The 21,306-nt window shown below is 40.5% G+C and overlaps 1 protein-coding gene across 1 annotated transcript in view; it reads left to right on the top strand.

Moving 5' to 3' along the window:
- Positions 1-21,306, top strand: part of LOC111972657 (inactive dipeptidyl peptidase 10-like) — a 68,193-nt gene that overhangs the window by 17,190 nt on the left and 29,697 nt on the right. The window contains exons 4-7 of the mRNA XM_070449295.1: positions 930-1,024; positions 1,375-1,449; positions 17,716-17,768; positions 19,952-20,033. Of these exons, the coding sequence (XP_070305396.1) occupies positions 930-1,024; positions 1,375-1,449; positions 17,716-17,768; positions 19,952-20,033 (305 nt within the window). The remainder of the gene's footprint in view (positions 1-929; positions 1,025-1,374; positions 1,450-17,715; positions 17,769-19,951; positions 20,034-21,306) is intronic.

The following is a 21,306-nucleotide window of genomic DNA, read 5'->3' as shown; positions in this document are numbered from 1 at the left end:
ATGAATCACAYTGACAGTTTTATACATTCTTATAAAGTACACTTAGAAGGAGTGTCATCTAAAAATCTAACTTAATAACATTCTGGTCCCTTCTCTTCTCTTTCTCCTATTGATCATAAGCCAACCATCCATCAATCTTTTATGTTTACTTGCCTGTCATTGTGCTTTAATGTATTCTGAGTCATCTCTGTTTTATAGCCCGCCGGCCCAAGGTTGACGCCTTAGAGCTCATTCAATGACATTTACTGTATATGAGATGAGGGCTTTGTAATGATATTGGTCTGTCAAAAGCATTAATGAAATCCTGGACTCCCCAGATTGTAAAATTGGCCAGAGATGAAAGATATTGGCCGAAACCCCCATCATATTTCTTCCTGTTGATGTGTAATAATACTAAGCTGAAGTTGTCACCGATACTCTCTAAGTGAGTTTGTGAGTGTTGAGTGTCTCAATTCTTCAGGGGGGACCTCTTCGTGCAGTTGTAATTTCTCACTGCAATGACAAGTCATATTTGGTGCTTCATACAAGGGATGTCTCACATGGGATGTCATTATACAGGATACCTGAGACAAAGTGGCTATGCTTAAAAAAACATATTTGGCACCATGCCCATAATTGTGTATGAGCACCGGAACTCTTAGCCAATCATTGTGACATCTCTAATTTACTGGCAGCGGGCCAAGTTGAATGAATGAAGTAACTAGATTGGATGTAGCAAACCATTGTTAAGCACCTCAAGGCAGTTCATGAGCAAGGTCCTCCAGTATAAAAACCTAAACAAACCCAGGCATTAACCATAAACCCTTGGTCTCAGCCTTGGCTTCACCTTTAACCCTTCACTTATTCACCTTGCAACCTATAACCCAGTGTCCTCTCTCTTTCTCTCTCTTCCCCCTTTCTCTCTCTCTTTTCCTCTCTCTCTCTGACAGATGAGGAGATCATTTTCAGGAGCTGGGACGGTGACGTGTTCAAAGCCAACACGCAGAGCAACGAGACACACCTCTTACTAAAAAACACCACTTTTGTGAGTACTTACCGTCTCAGTGCACACCAACTCCTCTTCCCAGAGAACTCACATTAGAGAGACATGCTCACCTTAAGGTGCCATTTGGCAAGTGGCTGCCTCCAGTGACACCTTGCCATCTTGTTTTATTTGCTAAATGTTGTAGACTGGAATTAGACAATGTTTTAAATAAGTTGGAGAAGATAATACTATGCCATTCTTGTGGCATTTGAATACATGTGTAGTTCATGCTAATCCAATTAATCATTGTATTTCATGCTTCAAAACAAAGAATTTGAATGGACTGTAACTGCAGATGAACAGTCACAGTATCTGTCATTCTCTTTCCGCTCTTTTCTCTTTCTTTCCAGGCAYCATTTAAGGCCTCCAAGTTTGCAGTTTCTCCAGATCTGAACTTTGTTCTTCTGGGCTATGACGTGAAACAGGTCAGTGATTTGAATGTGCCGTTTCTGAGGAGTATCTCAAAATGATACACATCTTTGTAGCCTGGTCCCAGATCTATTTGTGCTGTATAGCCAAATAGAATGGTGTTGGGCCTGTGTGTCTCTGTGGTCTCCGGTTTCCTTAATGCATCCTTCAGTATTTCTCAGAAAGAGATGTTAGACACAACAAATGCACAGAGAATGAGAACAATAAAGACAGCGAGTGCCTGAAGAGACCTTTCTGTGAGATTGGTACCCTTGGCCTTGTCATTTGCGGTGGTCTCACTAGCTGTGTTTTGAGGCCTTCCTCTTGTTCGTATTCTGTGACGTTCTGGTAAAGAATGCTAATTCGCTGGACTCGTAACTCTGTGGAAAAGTAACTGCATTAAAAGGTGGAGGGCTTGTCTTCTTCCTCATGTCCTACCTGTGTCTGCTCTTATTAGGTTCATAGTGACGTTGAAATGTTTTGTAAATACTACTAGTTCACTCCCTGCTGACATATTGTATGCTTCTGTAGGTCCAAACACACACTGTAACTCTTTACGTTATTCAGCTCTTTTAGAGTCTATATAGATATGGGAAACACTGTATTTGGATAGTACCCCACTGATGCATCTCTGAATGCTAAGCACAACCCATCAACTAAAAATAACACAACCGTGCCACAATGATTAATATTTATCACGTGTCTGCTGCAACTTTGTTGGCATGCACCAACAAAACATCAGCGTTAGTGGATAGCTTGCTTGGTTCACTGGATGGTTAGATCTGGCACTTGTGGGCCCACTGAAGGTGCCTTTGGTCTCAGTCGAGTGTGTTTATTCTTTGCGGTATGACTAGATAGTGGAAAAACATGTTTTTGCAATGTTTCTAACAGTTAATGTAATGAGAGGTTGTGTAAATGTATTATCGTATTTTTACATCAACCCATTCAAATTCAACCCTATAATTAACCTCAGGACAAAAGTTGTATCCGCATCAAAGCAATTTGTTGTAAACAATCCAAGACATTTTTTTCATCATTGTACAAAAATAACTGTTGTTCAAAGAGAACGCAATTATCGTTTAACGTAAGCCGATAGGCTACGGGCTCGACAGATATCGAATCAAAATTGTACTTGTTTGATGTGCAATTGAAATGTATTACTTGGATGAATAATTAGCAACATGCAATGATAGGGAATACTTTGCAATACTTAGAGAAAGCACATATTTGCAGAAACCATCAGAAACCATTTCACCATTCTTGTGTTCAGTGATTTTSTCTTTCATAATAGGAAGAGGCTCCAGCGAAGGAAAAGATAGGTGGTATCCGGGGGAAACCTTCCTACTCAGACGACCACTTATCCATTCGTTTGGTTGCAAACAACAACAAAGAATTGGCTACGAAACGCTAGCAACACGGTTTTTGATCTTCTGAATGCAATCTGTTACTGGCTCTGTAATGACCTAACCCTAACTCAGCATCAAGGGTATTTCGCACAAACATAAATACACAGGTATTTTAATGGAATAACCAGCCGTACTTTGAGTTCCCGATATTTCACTTGAACTGTGTGTCATAATGTCTCCATAATGTCTCCAAAATAATGTCTCCATAATGTCTCCAAACCTATCATTGAAAAACATTGGATACTCAATAAACAGTGACAGCTTCAAAACCAGTGCCATTCACAAATTTCATCAACTGAATGCCCTGATGGAATTGAATAGCTTGCTTGCAAAAAGCAACATCAAAACCTATTAAAAATATGAACTCTTATTCAGTCAGTATACATAGACACTCTAGCCTATGGCTCTCAAAGTGTGTCCATTAAAACACTACATGGTTTCAGTGATCCACACAAATCTTTTCCTGCTGCCTATATAGCTCCTCTCTCACGTTCATTCTTCTGGAAGGCATTAAAGCCATTCCTTTTAGGCACTTTGGTGTGGAGCCAATTTTCTTCCTGTTTAATAGCAGACCGGAGAACATGAGAGTGGCTCACAACAACAGTCATCTTGATTCAGATACCGGTTTGTATAATGCAGTCTGCATTCTCACAAGCCTTGTGGAACGATAGAACCAATCACCAGAAGATGGTTAGTAGGGTAGCTAAGAGCCGGTTCAAAATGCAGAGGAGGACAAAGATCTGATGAGGGTACAGTGCATTTGGAAAGTATTCAGACTCCTGGACATTTTCGTTACGTTACAGCCTTATTCTAAAATGGATTAAAATTGCTTTTTTCTTCATCAATCTACACACAATACCCCATAATGACAAAGCAACAACTGGTTTTTAGAAATCTTTTAATAAATATATATATAAACGGAAATATCACACATACATAATTATTCACTTTTACTCAGTACTTTGTTGAAGCACCTTTTGCAGAGATTATAGCCTTGAGTCTCCTTGGGTATGACGCTACAAGCTTGGCAGACCTGTATTTGGAGAGTTTCTCCCATTCTTCTCTGCAGATCCTCTCAAGCACTGTCAGGTTGGATGGGGAGCGTCGCTGCACAGCTATTTTCAGGTCTCTCCAGAGATGTTAGATCGAGTTCAAGTCTGGGCTTTGGCTGGGCTACTCAAGGACATTCAGAGAGTTGTCCTGAAGCCACTCCTACATTACCTTGGCTGTGTGCTTAGGGTTGTTGTCTTGTTGGAAGGTGAACCTTTGCCTCAGTCTGAGGTCCTGAGCACTCTGGAGCTTCATCAAGGATCTCTCTGTACTTTGCTCCGTTCATCTTTCCCTCGATCCGGACTAGTACCCCAGTCCTTGCCGCTGAAAAACATCCCCACAGCATGATGCTGCCACCACCACGTTTTACTGTAAAAATGGTGCCAGGTTTCCTCTAGACCTGATGCTTGGCATTCAGGCCAAAGAGTTCTTGGTCTTGGTTTCATCAGAGTGGCCTGTCATGTGCCTTTTACTGGGGAGTGCTTCCATCTGGCCACTCTACCATAAAGCCCTGATTGGTGGAGTGCTGCAGAGATGGTTGTCCTTCTGAAAGGTTATCCCATCTCCACAGAGGAACTCTGGAGCTCAGTAAGGGTGACCATCGGGTTTTTGGTCACCTCCCTGACTAAGGCCCTTCTCCCCAAATGATCAGGTTGTCTGGGCGGTCAGCTCTAGGAAGAGTGTTGGTGGTTCCAAACTTCTTCCATTTATGAATGATGGAGGCCACTGTGTTCTTGGGGACCATCAATGCTGCAGACATTTTTTGGTACCTTTCCACAGATCTTTGCCTCGAACCAATCCTGTCTCGGAGCTCTACGGACAATTCCTTCCATGCCATGGCTTGGTTTTTGCTCTGACATGCCTGTAAATAAGGAATTTCTGTTTTTTATATTTAATACATTTGCAAACATTTAAGAAAATCAGTTTTCACTTTGTCATTATGGGTTATTGTGTGTAGATTGATGAGGGGAAAAAAATATTTTATCAATTTTAGAATAAGGCTGTAACGTCACAAAATGTGGAAAAAGTCAAGCGGTTTGAATACTTTCCGAATGCACTGTGTATGCCGTGCGATAGCCTATGCTTGCTTTTATGGATACATGGAACTGAGAAAGAGGTGCCACATTGATGTAAATGTGAGTTATGCTCGACTTAACATGTGTTTTTACTAGCCTGAGAGGTTAGCCATTCAATGTGTTGCCATATGACCTGACAGCATTCAATTATTGACATTTTTTACGAGATGGAACTATCCCTCTCAATCATTAAAAATAGCCAATTTTCTTATTAGTCACCAGTACTGTTAGCAGTGGTTTAATCAACATTGGTGTTGCAAGCATGAACATTTTACACGCCTCCTCCTGCCTTATCAGTGCCATAATGAGACGATTGACATGCACTGCTGCGTAAGTTCCATTTAGACACGTTCGTAACAGCCATGCAGCTTTAAAGGCCCACTCTTTCACTGGAAAACAACAAAACGGCATCCCTGCCATTTGGTTTAATATAAAGCTCAGGGAAGGGAATCAATGGGTGTCTAATGATTTTAAATGATCAAAAACGGCTGCAAAAAGTGGGCCTTTAAGATGGGTTTTCGGAGTGCTGCTACACAGTCAGGTGTAGTGATTAACCCATAGGGACGCACACAGAGCAGAGTCTAGCGAAAGCTCAAGGTGTCTGTGTTTTCCTGCCTTCCCGTGGTGGCGGAGGCTTACGCCAAAAAAGGCAATATCCCAAAACAAACAAAAGGCTTTCTGTCTTAGGCAAGCCACGCGCTCCTGTTTTGCACCGCCGTTTAACATTGTATTTGCACAGAGGGCTGGAAGGTGTATTTTGAGGGGAAGTGTGAGGAGATAATCCCAAAATATTGTTTTTTTGTAGACGCTCAGGTGTTGACAGTTAAGATCACATTATTGGTCCATCTCAAATGTGACTTCTGCTTTTAAACCAACCTCTCTGAAAAACATCTCAGTTTTTTGGAGAGGTGCGGAAAGCTGCCACGCTCGGCGCCCGGGGAGCTGTTGTTGTGGGGATTAAGTGCCTTGCTCTAGGGCATAACAGCAGGCAATGGCATCTAGGATTTGATACCAGCAACCTCCAATTGCCAGCTCACTTTCCTGTCAGACCCGGGATTTGAACTGGCAACCCTCCGGTGAGGGGCTTGTCTTTCTAACCATTAGGCAGTTTTTTTCTCCTCCTCAAGGTGACACCCTGGGGAAAGAGGGGTTGTATGAATGACTTTTGTTCTACCTCACTCAAACGTAGGAGCTTCTAACACATAGACTTGTAGACACAGACCTACTTATAAATCCCAGGGGAGTTGTTGGGCAATGTTCAGACTTCAGAGTCTCACKAACTGTCTGAGTGGTCACCAACCGTGATCCTAAAGAGCTATACAAGTTTTAGTTCCAGGCAAGACATAACATTTTTCTGGTGAGATGTGAGAACTTAGTGTTCTCTATTTGTTGCGGTAGTCTGATGTAAATTATAGAACAAAGAACATCTTTTAACATCATGTCACTTTATTTCGACAAATTGGGCAATGCTGCTTTTAGTAGGGTTATACTCCCTCTCTCCTTTGTATTGGCCCCGCCTCTCAAATTAAAAAAAAAAAGAACAATTAAAACCCCAACAACTACAAAGTACATTATCCCAGTTTAAGATGGCAGCAATACGGCAATTACCATCACTTTAAACTTCAAATGTGAACATTTCAGTTCTCTAATGTATTATAATTACATTATCCGAGTCTGTCGGTGAGGCTTTGCAATTGAAATATACAAACACCAGCAGCTGTGAGCACTTACATACCGACGCTTGATATGGAGAATTAGTCCTGCTATTCTAACACATGCCACTCTGATTTCCACATCCACTTACTGTAATTACATACATGCCATTCATATAGATTGACTGCGCTTTAAGAATTAGGCTGGACAAGTGAATGAATCGGGGCTGTCGATATTGTTATTGAAGTATTGTCTGTTTAATCTCAAGCTGCAGGATATCTCAATTCCCTGGGCGTCAATACATTCGGTATGGCTGATTAAATGAAATGTTACAGTACATATAATGAAAGTTTAGACTGACAGCTGTTATGCTATATTCATTCATTCCTTTATTTGTTAATATTGATGCAACCAGGCAAGGTACACTTTTGAGGTCTCACTTCCTAGTGTTCCCAGAATGCTTTGCTCTATAGGAGCTATAATAATATAAACATTTTACTTTCCAGTGCTCAATGATGTGGGTAAACGGCGAGAAAAACATTATTTGGTCCAAATTCAAGTTAAGTTTAAAACGGTGAACAACCATACCACAATTATTAATATTTATCACGTGTCTGCTGCAACTTTGTTGTTTTCTTTATGAATGCAGCGTGACGCATACTTTGCTGTAAGATCCAACACATCCAAACACAAACCAACACAACCAACACACATCCAACACATCCAACACAACACATCACTGTGTAACTACTTCCTTATTCAAGCATGGTGGTGGCTGCATCATGGTATGGGTATACTTGACATTGGCAAAAACTGGGAGTTTTTCAGGATGAAAAGAAATGGGAAAACCTGCTTCAGTCTGCTTAACTCTGCAAATGTTTTAAAGTCACCATTGGCTTCATGGTGAAATTCCTTCCTCTCCGTCAACTGAGTTAGGAAGGACGTCTGCATCTTATTTGTAGTGGGTGTATTGATCACCATCCAGTGTAATTAATAACTCACCATGGTCAAAGGGATATTCAAAAAAAAATGTATACCCATTTATCAATAGGTGCTGCTCTTTGCAATGCATTGGATAACCTCCCTGTTCTTTGGGGTTGAATCTGTGTTTGAAATTCACTGCTCGACTGTGGGACCTTAAAGATAATTTTATGTGTGGTACAGAGACGAGGTAATCATACATTTTTTTTTGTTAAACACTATTATTGCATACAGATGAGTCATGCAATTTATGTGACTTGTTAAGCAATTTTTTTTCCCTAAACATATTAGGCTTGCCATAACAAAGGGGCTGTGTGTTAGACCAGTGACACAAAATCTCAATTTAATAAATTTTAAATTGTGGCTGTACCACAACAAAATGTGGAAAAAGTCAAGGGGTGTGAACACTTTCTAAAGGAACATTTTCATTACAGCGTAATGTAGAAACATGACTTGTCTTATCTTTATATCTAAACTCTCTCTGAAAACACAAGTTATATTCTTCAGTGTTTTTAATGTCACGTCTGTCAAGGAACATCTAAAACAAGAAGCAACTAAAACAACAAGCATTCACAAACCTTTCTTTTAAAAATGCCAAGAGGGTTCTGGTAGAAATGGTAATTGGTTCTACTACAACAAAAATGACATACGCCTAACAATATTAAATGTAAGATTGTTTACATTCGCCCAACCTAATCCCCTACAGGTGAAAAAAAAGGACAAAAAAACAAAAAAATCTAAAAATTCATGCCATTTTACATTTTTGAGCATAGGCCTATTTATTTCTGCAACAGCACACTCACTCATCACAAATTGTAAGTAAGTTAGTTACAGTGCTCCTAAAGACATGATTGACATGGGAAGAGAGGGTGGAAGGTGAATGTAAATCTGCTAGTTAGCTAGCTACATTTTTTACTGATTGTGATTTATCTTCATTCTCTTAAATATTAACTTCATAGTATAATTTTCAATATCTTCTAACTCAACATAACACTGTATGGCTGGCTAGTGGCTTGTGTGGTATTTTAATATATGGTGGTTAGCTAGGGTCTAGACTACCTGTGTTGCTGCTGCCGACAGAGGACATTATGTAGTTGGTCAGAGCGAGTGTTGTTGATGCAGCTGCTCTTTTCTGTCTGTCTTCCAGACCGATTATTGATGATGATTATGTAACTCGAGTGGTATCAAGTGTTGATCAAATGTTATGCTGCGGTGGCAGTACTGTTGATATTTAAATAGCTAGGTAGCTTCCCACATTCAACCAGTGACTGCATCTCAAAGTATGTTTGGATACCGGGCATAGGAACGGCACCTCCGTACCTTCAGGCTCTGATCAGGCCCTACACCCAAACAAGGGCACTGCGTTCATCCACCTCTGGCCTGCTCGCCTCCCTACCTCTGAGAAGTACAGTTCCCGCTCAGCCCAGTCAAAACTGTTCGCTGCTCTGGCACCCCAATGGTGGAACAAACTCCCTCACGACGCCAGGTCAGCGGAGTCAATCACCACCTTCCGGAGACACCTGAAACCCCACCTCTTTAAGGAATACCTAGGATAGGATAAAGTAATCCTTCTAACCCCCCCCCCCCCTTAAAAGAGTTAGATGCACTATTGTAAAGTGGTTGTTCCACTGGATATCATAAGGTGAATGCACCAATTTGTAAGTCGCTCTGGATAAGAGCGTCTGCTAAATGACTTAAATGTAAATGTAAATGCACAKTCTTAGTACAGAGCAGAGTAGGAAAAAGGTGCAACCTCCAGACAGGGCACACCAACAGGCACAACCAACGGACAGGGTGGTGGGTAGCTAACTTCATGACATTGCGATGACTTGCGGCAATGTGTTCAGAACAACAGCAACAAAACCTTATACAAAAAAATATATATAGCACCACCCAGAAGGCTTGTAGGATGGCAAAGTGGCATCTGCTGGGCACTGGTTTACTCCTATCCGTTCATGTGCCTGCCTGTAGGGGTAAAGTGGAAGGGTCAGACTGTTGAAATCACAGATTGTGCCTTTAAAGCCTCAGTGTGGCATTATAATGATGGTTGAGGCGCGTGATCCATGCTGCGGAGATAAGAGACTGTGCTCTCAGGTGTGTTTCTAAAGATAGAAACAGGCTCTGCACCCTTACTGAAAACTCATTATCATTGCAGAATAGAGAAAGGCATTTGTTACCTCTTGTCTGAATTGCATTACAGAATTTCCAAAGATTACTAGGGGCAGAATATTTGTTGACTTATGCCAGAAAGAAACAAACTGCTAATATCACAACCTGTCAACATTTGAGTCTGGTAGAATATCTAAAATCAAGGTCTACAGTGCAAGGTTTATAGCAATGGATGTTTGTTGGAAAATATACAGTACCAGACAAAAGTTTGGACACACCTACTCATTCAAGGCCAAGAGTGTGCATAGCTATCATCAAGGCAAATTGTGGCTAATTTGAAGAATCTCAAATATAAAATATACTTTGATTTTTTAAACATTTTTCTGGTTACTACATGATTCCATATGTGTTATTTCATAGTTTTGATGTCTTCACTATTATTCTACAATGTAGAATATAGTAAAAATAAAGAAAAAACACTGGAATGAGTAGGTGTGTCCAAACTTTTGACTGGTACTGTATATCTAGAGAATACAGAGTATATACAGTAGAAGTTCTGTATTGTTTATTATCTCCTCCTTCTCATGCTTTGAGGAATGCTGTACAACCCATATAGTCTAACCCCCAACAACATATCTACTGTGCATGGTCTAATTCAAACTTTAAAGAAAAACAATAAGMATTATTTAGTTCATCAGCCATACAGAACCGAACAGAGGTAGGAATACATATAGCATAGAATTTTTTTTTGTAAATCAAAATAATAAGGTTGTGGATATTGCTTTTTATTCTTTCAGGTCACCGTGGAGACTGTAGTTTTAGAATTGACTCATTCGTGGGTATTTGATGTTGGAAAATGTCATGAGTATTATACTGCACATATAACATTTAAGTTTTGTACACTGTACAACACTAATGTAAAATAGATTAAGGGCAGAACAAAATCATTCTTCCAGATGCTTAACTCAACAAATGCATAAATCATCATTGATTTATCCGCAAATACTCTAGTTACACAAGTGGATCTCAAGTCAGGATTCTGTCCTAAATGTTTACCGTATATGTCCCGCCCTGACCTTAGAGATCCTTTAAATTCTCTATTTGGTTAGGTCAGGGTGTGACTATGGTGGGCAATCTATGTTTTCTATTTCTTTGTTGGCCTGGTATGGTTCCCAATCAGAGGCAGCTGTCTATCGTTGTCTCTGATTGGGGATCATATTTAGGCAGCCTTTACCCACCTGTTGTTTGTGGGATCTTGTTTTTGTGTAGCTSCCTGTGAGCAGCCCAGAACGTCACGTTTCGTTTTCCTGTATTCTGTATTGTTTTTGGTGAGTTTCTGATTTATTAAACATGTGGAACTCTTACGTACGCTGCGCCCTGGTCCATTCATTCAGACGATCGTGACAGTATATGCATTGTACTTTGTCAAGTCCCTGTCTTTGCTTGTCTTCTGTTAAAAAATTGAAAACAGATCGTTGGTTGTTGAGCAGAACAATCTGTTAGGGGTCTCATTTTGGACTACCAGGAAGCATATATACTTATCAATGTACACATTTTTACAAATTGTGGACTACCATGAAAGATGCATTTTAATCAATGTACACATTTTACTAGGGAAAGTACGGTACAAACGGAAAACATATAAGGCATGATGTTTTACCTCATCTGTGTAAATCGGGAATCAAAAATCCTTACCAAAATGTTTCTGAATAAATGTATATGACTCGTCATCTCATAAAATCATGCAGATTACTTTTGTACATGAACTGTTATTACAGATGTACCAAGTCACACTGTGCAAGCAGCTTGATAAGTTGTATAATGTTTACATGGTTCTACATTATAGCTGTTGGTGGCCCTGATCACCTCCATTCTAGAGGCATTGCCCTCACATGCTGTGGAGTGAGCTCTGTGAGAACCGGTTTGATGGAGACTGGAACTGAGCTCTACTGAGATGATGTGACCAGATGTGATCATCATCACACTGACAGCCTGAGTCTATTGAGAGTTATATCATGGCCACTGCACCACCATCTCCAGTTGTCTTATGAATTTATCATAATAGTGCTACCGCTATGCAGCAGCAATAGCCTCCAAGCTCGGTATGTTAGCTTGTGCCAATTGTTAAATATAGCCTGTTATAGCAGCAGGGAGTAGGATATCCTGAAGTTAATATTTGGATCTTAGCTTTGGTTGTAGCCATCCATCTTAATAGTATGTATCTTCTCTTAGATGTGTGGCTCGGTATCGTTATGTATGTTTCGCATGACTTGAATACTTACCTTTTAGAGTGGTTACTTTCCTTTGGCATTTAATGCTGCGTTTAATGCTGTGATGCATATGTCTCCCTTAGGTGTGTTTCAATAGGCATACGTTTTATTGTTAATTGTCAGTTTGGGATCATTAAGGCAAAGTTTAAATGTATATGTTTTCCTGCCAATCATATGAAAAACATTTAGCAATAATAGCAGTAAGGTGTGAATATCTATTGGATTGCTTTTTGAGCCTTTAATGGAAATAACTACCTTTTCAGTAATACTTTACTTGACACCCAGCGCATGAACACGTTATGACACGGTCATAAGAGCTGACATAACTTGTCATAGCCTGTTATAAAATGGTCATAACACTGTCGTGACACATATATTTAGACCTGTTGTGATATACACTACATGACCAAAAGTATGAGAACACTGGCTCATCGAACATATCATTCCAAAATCATGGGCATTAATATGGAGTTGGTCCCCCCTTTGTGCGCGTCTGTCCAGTCATGGAAACCCCTTTCATGAAGCTCCCTAATGAACAGTTCTTGTGCTGATGTTGCTTCCAGAGAAAGTCTGGAACTCGGTATTGAATTTTCAACCGAGGACATACGATTTTTACACACTTAAGCACTTGGCGGTCCCGTTCTTTGAACTTGTGTGGCCTACCACTTCGCGACTGAGCCGTTGTTAATCCTAGACGTTTCCACTTCACAATAACAGCACTTACAGTTGACCGGGGCAGCTCTAGCAAGGCAGAAATTTGACAAACTGACTTGTTGGAAAGGTTGCATCCTATGACAGTGCCACGCTTAAAGTCACTGAGTTCTTCATTAAGGCCATCCTACTGCCAATGTTTGTCTATGGCGACTACATGGCTGTGTGCTCGATTCTATACACATGTCAGCAACGGGTGTGGCTGAAATAGCAGAAGGGATGTCCACATACTTTTGTATATATAGTGTATATTGCATTATTTTGTGGCTGTTATGACACCTGCAAAAGAGTGTCAAAACCCACAAATCCTACCACACAAGGCAAAACATTCCATTGCACCATCAACAATATGTTTATGTTACAGTGCATTTGGAAAGTATTCAGACCCCTTGAATTTTATAACATTTTGTTACGTTACAGTTTTATTCTAAAATTGATTACATCGTTTTTTCTTCATCAATCTGCAGACAATACCCGATAATGATATAGTAAAAACAGGTTTTTATACATTTTTCCACATTTAAAAAAATTATAAAAAAATATTACATTTACATAAATATTCAGACCCTTTACTCAGAACTTTGTTGAAGCACCTTTGGCAGTGATTACAGCTTCGAGTCTTCTTGGGTATGACACTACAAACTTGCTGTATTTGGGGAGTTTCTCCCATTCTTCTCTGCAGATCGTCTCAAGCCATGTTAGGTTGGATGGGGAGCGTCACAGCTCTTATCAGGTCTCTCTAGAGATGTTCAATCGGGCTCACGTCCGGGCTCTGGCTGGGCCACTCAAGGACATTTAGGGACTTGTTCCGAAGCCACTCTTGCGTTGTCTTGGCTGTGTGCTTAGGGTCGTTGTCCTGTTGGAAGGTGAACCTTCGCCCCAGTTTGAGGTCCTGAGCACTCAGGAGCAGGTTTTCATCAAGGATCTCTCTGTACTTTGCTCTGTTCATCTTTCCCTCAATCCTCACTAGTCTCCCAGTCCCTGCCGCTGAAAACATCCCCACAGCATGATGTGCCACCACCATGCTTCATCGTAGAGATGGTGCCAGGTATCCTACAGATGTGACACTTGGCATTCAGGCCAAAGAGTTCAATCTTGGCTTCATCAGACCAGAGAATCTTGTTTATCATGGTCTGAGAGTCCTTTAGGTGCCTTTTGGCAAACTCCAAGCGGGCTGTCATACGCCTTTTACTGAGTATTGGCTTCTGTCTGGCCACTCTACCACAAAGGCTTGATTGGTGGAGTGATGCAGAGATGGTTGTCCTTCTGGAAGATTCTCCACAGAGGAACTCCGCAGCTCTGTTAGAGTGACCATTGGGTTCTTGGTCACCTCCCTGACCAAGGGCCTTCTCCCCCAATTGCTCAGTTTGGCCAGGTGGACAGCTCTAGGAGAGTCTTGGTGCTTCCAAACTTCTTCCATTTAAGAATGATGAAGGCCACTGTGTTCTTGGGGACCTTCAATTTTGCAGACATTATTTTATGCCCTTCCCCAGATCTGTGCCTCAACATAATCCTGTCTCAGAGCTCTACGGACAATTCCTTCGACCTCATGGCTTGGTTTTTGCTATGACATGCTCTGTCAACTGTGGGACCTTTTTATATAGACAGGTGTGTGCCTTTCTAAATCATGTCCAATGAATTGAATTTACCACTGGTGAACTTCAATGAAGTTGTAGAAACATCTCAAGGATGATCAATGGAAACAGGATTCCCCTTGAGCTCAATTTCGAGTGTCCTAGCAAAGGGTCTGATTTCAGTTTTTGATTTTTAATGCATTTGCAAAAAAAATTGAAATCTTTTTTTTCTTCATCATTATTGTGTATTGTGATTCGAATGATGCAGGAAAAATGTATTTAATCCATTTTAGAATAAAGCTGTAACGTAACAAAATGTGGAAAACGTCATGGGTCTGAATTCTTTCTGGATGCACAGTATATAACATTTTCTGAAATTGACCATATTATATTATCATTGTAATTACGCACACAWTTATGTCAGACATGCACCTACCCCCAATGCACTGTTTCTGATGACTGGGATAAATTTAGTAGCAGATTTCAGACACCCTATTTTTGACTGATGACTAACATAAGAGCGTGTATGTGATAGTCCTATCTGGCTTATATGATTATGATGGTCATAATGCTTCTTGACCGTGTCATAAAGTGTATTTTTTGCAAGTTATTTAAAATATGGTGAAAAAGAAACATGACTGTAAATAATGAATTACAACAACAACCTAGGACTTAAAAAACACACTTTAAAATGAAAGGAAACTTTTTGGCAGTGTCACGTTCTGACCATAGTTCTTGTGTATTGTGCTTGTTTTAGTGTTGGTCAGGACGTGAGCTGGGTGGGCATTCTATGTTGTGTGTCTAGTTTGTCTGTTTCTATGTTTGGCCTAATATGGTTCTCAATCAGAGGCAGATGTTTTGTGTTGTCTCTGATTGGGAATCATATATAGGTGGCTTGTTTTGTGTTGGGGATTGTGGGTGGTTGTTTCCTGTCTTTGTGTTTTGTCTGCACCAGAAAGGACTGTATCGGTTTTGCCACATTTGTTATTTTGTAGTTTTGTAAGTGTTCACGTTTTCGTTTGTCATTAAATATGTTGAACACGGAATACGCTGCGTCTTGGTCCGATCCCTGTTACACTCTCTCTTCTCGTGAAGAGAGGGAAGGCTGCCGTTACAGGCAAGGAAAAAAACACAGTTCAATAAATGTGGGTTTTGACACTCTTATGTAGGTGTCATAACCAGTCATAAAATAACATAGGCGCCATAACAGGCGTAAATATATGGGTCATCATAGTGTTATGACCATGTTATGACAAGTTATGTCAGCTGTTATGACATATTATGACATGATTAGGACAATTTCACAACATGTTATGATGCTGGGTGTCAAGTAAAGTGTTATCAATTTTTTTCAGATCATCTGGCATTCTCACCCAGAGAAAATGTCATTTCACAGTCCTTCCATTTGTGAAAACGACACTTAGAACATGGAAGTGGTTCTCATGCTTCTTGGCGAAGTATTCGTCCGGGTCAAATATAGATTGAAGTATTCCTTCACACATAAAGCTCATATTCACCTCTTTGTCTTGATGTAATCGTTCACATTCATCACACCTAAACCCACCTCTCAGATTCAAAAAATAATACCAAAACATCTTACCCCTCCTTCCCACCCTTCACTCATGAAACATATCAAAGCTGTTAAGAGGCTTTGTTAGTCTGAGAGGCTAATCCTCACTTTCTCTCATAGCCATTTTAGCCAACTGTTGACAATCTTATGAAAAAAAAACATTCCTAAATGTCTCCTATCACGGTGTCAGAGTAGACAAGACAGCCTTCTGAGTGTGAGTATGAGTGACCAGTGAAGATGCAATGTATATTTCGGTGAAGATTTTCTTGGGCAACTCAAACAGGAGAACCAAAATTAAGACTGAAGGCAGGGTGACTGGTATAATCAGCCAAGCAGACTCCATTTCCATGGGCAATTGAGCTCTGGTTAAGATGAGTGGCGCGCCTCCACTGTATTTATCACTATGCTCAAGGGTGAGATTACGGTAATATTGTTATGCAAATGAGCTCACTGATTACCCATACAGCACCACTTAGAAATTCCCTCTTCACCTGATGACAACTAAAAGCTGTGTGGATGGATATACACTGTGTACAAAATATTAGGAACACCTGCTCTTTCCATGACATAGGCTGACCAAGTGAATCCAGGTGAAAACTATGATCCCTCATTGATGTCAGCTATGATCCCTTATTGACGGCAGAAAAGCCTGCAGTAGTCTTTTTAATAAACCTTGGGAAGTTTTTATTTTTAAAAACTTAAACAATTACACCCATTTTAATGCCAAAGACACACCAGACTGGCTTTCCAAGAGGTYTTGGATGTTCCTGAATGGTCCAGGCTCCGTCTGCAATCAAAAACAATGGATATACACCGAGTGTCCAAAACATTAAGAGCACCAGGTGACTCCAGGTGAAAGCTATAATCCCTTATTGATGTCACTTGTTAAATCCACTTCAAATCAGTGTAGATGAAGGGGAGGAGACAGGTTAAAGAAGGACTTTTAAGCCTTGAGACAATTGAGACATGGATTGTGGATGTGTGCCATTCAGAGGGTGAATGGGCAAGACAAAACGTTTGAAGGGGCTATGGCAGTAAGAGCCATGCGCACCGGTTTGTGTGTATCAATAGCTGCAACGCTGATGGGTTTTTCACGCTCAACAGTTTCCCGTGTGTAACAAGAAGGGTCCARCACCCAAAGGACATCCAGAGAAGTTGACACAACTGTGGGAAGCATTGTGTAATTAATACTCAGGGAGAATACGGTGTAGATTCACGCGCAGAGCGCGGCAGATGTTTATTAGGCCTTCACYGAKGGCAGGAATCGTGGTCGCAGSCAATGGTCAAACACAGGTAGGCAGTCAAAAACAAACAATACCTCACAACCATACAAACAGAAAGAACTGAACTAAATAGGGAGCTGATGAGACCAGGTGAGAAACGAACYCAGGTGAAATCAATGAAAGAACAAAAATGAAAGACAGGGCTACGTTCCAGAACACAAAGAAACAGGGCTACGTTCCAGAACACAAAGAAACAGAACATAAGGTTGACTAAGAAAAGAAAAGCAGAACCTTACACATTGGAGTCAACATGGGCCAGCATCCCTGTGGAACACTTTCGACTCCTTGTAGAGTCCATGCGCTGACAAATTGAGGCTGTTCTGAGAACAAAGGGGGTGCAACTCAATATTAGGAAGGTGTTCCTAATGTTTTGTACKCTCAGTGTAGATTGAGTTTTAATGGCCTTATAGATATGCAAAAGTTTTCTGTCCAGCTTTCCATTTAGGTCACAGTGCCAAACAAAAACAATTATAGATTTGGATAATGTGCAAAACATTTATAATGGAAAATACATCTTGCTTTATTAATCTTTCATCAACACCACATTTTTCTGATTATGTATTGGCGCTAACACATTCTTTGCTATGGATTTCTCCTTAGGTGTACCTGTACTCTTTCCTGGCATCCTACTTGATATACAACCTGCATACAAGGTATGTATCACCTGTCAAGATTTGAGTAGACTAATAGTAAACAGAAGGCAATTTCCTACCAAGAAGGCAGCTGAACCCGCGTGTCTCGCTCGCTTCTGTTTATTCGTTTGCAAGTGTTTTTTTTTGTTGTAATCATTTCCAGATACAACAGTATTTTTTTTACATAGTCAACAAGTTACTTGGCTATAAAAAAAGATCATCTATCTGTTCTCTTATCGGAGAAAGCAAACAGATATCAAGTGCTGAAAGCTCCATCACTATGCACATGTCTGGTTGAAAGCCTCCTCTCGTACCCTGCCTCCCGAAACAAGCCTCTCCCAAGCGGGTGTACCTAGGCTGTACCTAGGCTGTACCTAGGCTACTCCTGTGACATGCTGCACTGCTTGGCCCTCACCTTTCGGTCTGTTGACTCTGCTTCCGATTATCCAGGCCCGCTCCTCGCCTGTCTGGTACAGATACCCCCGCCAATTGCTCCCTTCTTCCCTGTGCTTCGCTCACCTCCAGCACACATTCACACACACACACACACACCATTTTATCGTTAGCCTGTAGACTTGTGTGGATTTTTACTCGGGAACTTGTATGAATTTCGATTTTTATTACTTGGCCTTTATTGTTATTTTATTGTAGCTTATGTACTGTAGCTRAGACCTATTTCTTATTAGTGTGCAACCTCATAGGCCTATTATTTTAGTCTTAGAAAACTTGTTATGATTATTTTTCACGTTGATTGATCGGCTACAAACGAACATGTTGCTGTTGTTGCTATTGTCTACCCTTGAAGCTTACACTGAGGATGACGCATTTAGGGCCTGATGCCTCTTAAATGCGGAGAGCTTTGAGTGTTTTCCCCATGGTGCATCCTGGGAGAAACCATACCCTTGTCCCGCTATTGCGCTGGAGAACTCTGCATGTTTTTCCCATTTGACATTCTTTCAGTACTTAATCATGTCACTAGACAGTATGAATATTTGTAAATATGTTGTGTTAAAGACTCTGGGTCCTCTGGACTATGGTTCTAGTATGGTCTGGAAATCCAAATGCTGTAAAATACAATCAAGACTTGTCATTACGTTGCTGCTTTTACTGTCAGGAAATGGACATTTCTACCCCATCTGAATTGAAAAGTCTAAATGGTTTGAAGTTTCTGCACAGAAATGTAAGAAGTCTTCTTCCGAAACTTGATTTTGTAATTATTTGGATTAAAAAAAACAGACCCAGATATATTTATGCTTCCTCAAACCTGTCTCTAAAAAATCTATCACTGACAAAGATTTTGGCATTGTTTTTCGGGCAGATCACAAATCTAAGGGTGATGGTGTTGCTATATACATAAAAGACAAGTTGTCTGCGACCATTCTGACTTCTGTTACCAAGCCTAAGCAATTTGAATATCTGTCTTTGAATATACCGTAAATCTCTGCGCATCCTTGACTCTGGTTGTCTCCTGTTGTTATAGAACCCCCATCTGCTATTGTTGGCTCTCTGGATTGTATTTTTGAATTATTATCACACAATGTCAAATCTGAATTCGTGCTTCTGGGTGACCTGACATCCAACTCTCATCACCTCAAGAATTTATGTAACACCTGTAATCTTACTCAGATTGTCAAAAGTGTAACAAGGTTGAATGCGAAGGGTCCTCTGAAATCCTCTTTGATTGATCTCATTTTAACCAATACTCCTCATCGTTTTAATGGTTCTGGTGTCTTTACAAAGAATATCACTGTGAGGTTGTCTGTGTAAGGGATTGTAAAATGTCTAAATTACCTCCACGTATCATCATGAATATAAACTGTAAGCTGTTTGATACTCAGGGTTTTTTACATGATGTTTTAAACATTGCCTGGAATAGAGTTGAATTCATCCCTGACGTTGAATGAGTCTTTTCTTACTTCCACAAAACATTCCAGGATGTACAGTATGCAACAAGCATGCCCCTATCAAACAATACAGATGAACTAGCTGAAATAATAAGGAAGCAGAATGCTGTGTTGGCAAAAGCAAGAAGGTCTGATTCGGCTAATGATTGGATGGCTTTTAAATGCCTTCGGAATCATGGTGTGGCTATGACCCGAAATCTGAAAGCAGACCACTACCTCAAATCTACTGCTGATAGTCTGAATAATCCTTCGAAATTTTGTACACGAGGGACTGCATAATGATGTTGTGTTTTCAACCAGGGAGGTACAGGAGCTGAACCCTCCAGAGGTGTCGGACTCGGTCCTGCAGTTTGCTTCTTGGGGCGTTCGGGATCAACAGCTGGTGAGTATTCCTATGGGTCAGCTTGAAGAAAATTACTCATGCTAATGTAGGGTTTATGATGTGTACACTGCACACCGTGTACTCAATCACGTTGAGTTGATGTCCTTTACTCATGCATGGCAGTAGATTTATGATGCGTAGTTAAAGTCGGATGAAATGGGATGAGGTGAATAGGGGCTGGTCCGCAAATTGGTTGGGTATGTGTACCATGTCTGCACTGGGACCATACCATAACAACACAACCAAGCATACAAACTTGTAGAGCAAGACACTAGGAGTTTTTTACTGTAGATCTCAGGAAGATGACATCACACAGTGAGACAACTAGCAGTGAATGGCGTTCCTCCTTTGGAAAGCCATATATAGTAAGTATGTAAGCCTTGGACAAGCCTTGTCCGAGCCAGAACGGCCCATAGGGCAGAATTTCCTGATTCTGTAGCACGAGGCAGCTTGATGACAAAATGCTAGTCTATCGCATGGCATTACCCACAATCCAGCTCCTTAGTGTCAAGCAGAGAGGCATCAGGTCCCATTTCTAGACTTTTTAGTTTGATTCGACTGTGGATCGAACCCCCATCAGGGCGGACACTCTAACCACAAGGCCAGAGTTGGTTTAAAGTCATTGTGTGTAGTGTTGAAGCCAAAATAGCCATTTGTGTTTTGAACAAAATAGTTTGACCTTCTCTCATACTATAAGTTTAAAAAAATGTACACAATCGAAAGCAGGTGCGAAGGAGTCTCAATCTCAAATCAGATCTTTGAAGTCTATTGCAAAACGTGAAACCAACATGAACATGAGCCCATGAAATACAATGTTTTTTGTTGTGTTTTACCAACCAAATACGTTGCTTTGACTCATTTTCAATCGCCGGAAGCCATGGAGAGGCATGGGCAATGTTTAAACCTCTTATGTAACAATGGTATGTATAGTTCATTCTCCAGACCCCCTTTGCTCAAAGGTGAATGTTGATTAAAGGTTGTTTTTGACATGAGAGATATATAAACAAAAGCCGTAAAAGGAACCAATTATCGAGATAGAAAACGAACAACAGTACTACTAATCAACCCGTTGCTTTAAGACATGTTGTTGGCTACCAGATCTCTCTTTGTGAGTAATTCCCTCTACCCAAGGAGTATTAAGCATGGTATAATCAGTTCATTATTTGTAAAGCGTAGACATGGAAAGTAATTAACCGTTTGATAGCATATTTATCTACTTACTGCAGTATTTATACCTGGCCCCCATGTAATCAGTTACATAGGCTGCTTACAA

The sequence above is a fragment of the Salvelinus sp. IW2-2015 genome, linkage group LG2 (assembly GCF_002910315.2).
Source record: "Salvelinus sp. IW2-2015 linkage group LG2, ASM291031v2, whole genome shotgun sequence".
Classification (NCBI taxonomy): domain Eukaryota; kingdom Metazoa; phylum Chordata; class Actinopteri; order Salmoniformes; family Salmonidae; genus Salvelinus; species Salvelinus sp. IW2-2015.
Note: the sequence above shows the minus strand (reverse complement) of the source record. Positions and strands in the feature narration are given on the sequence as shown.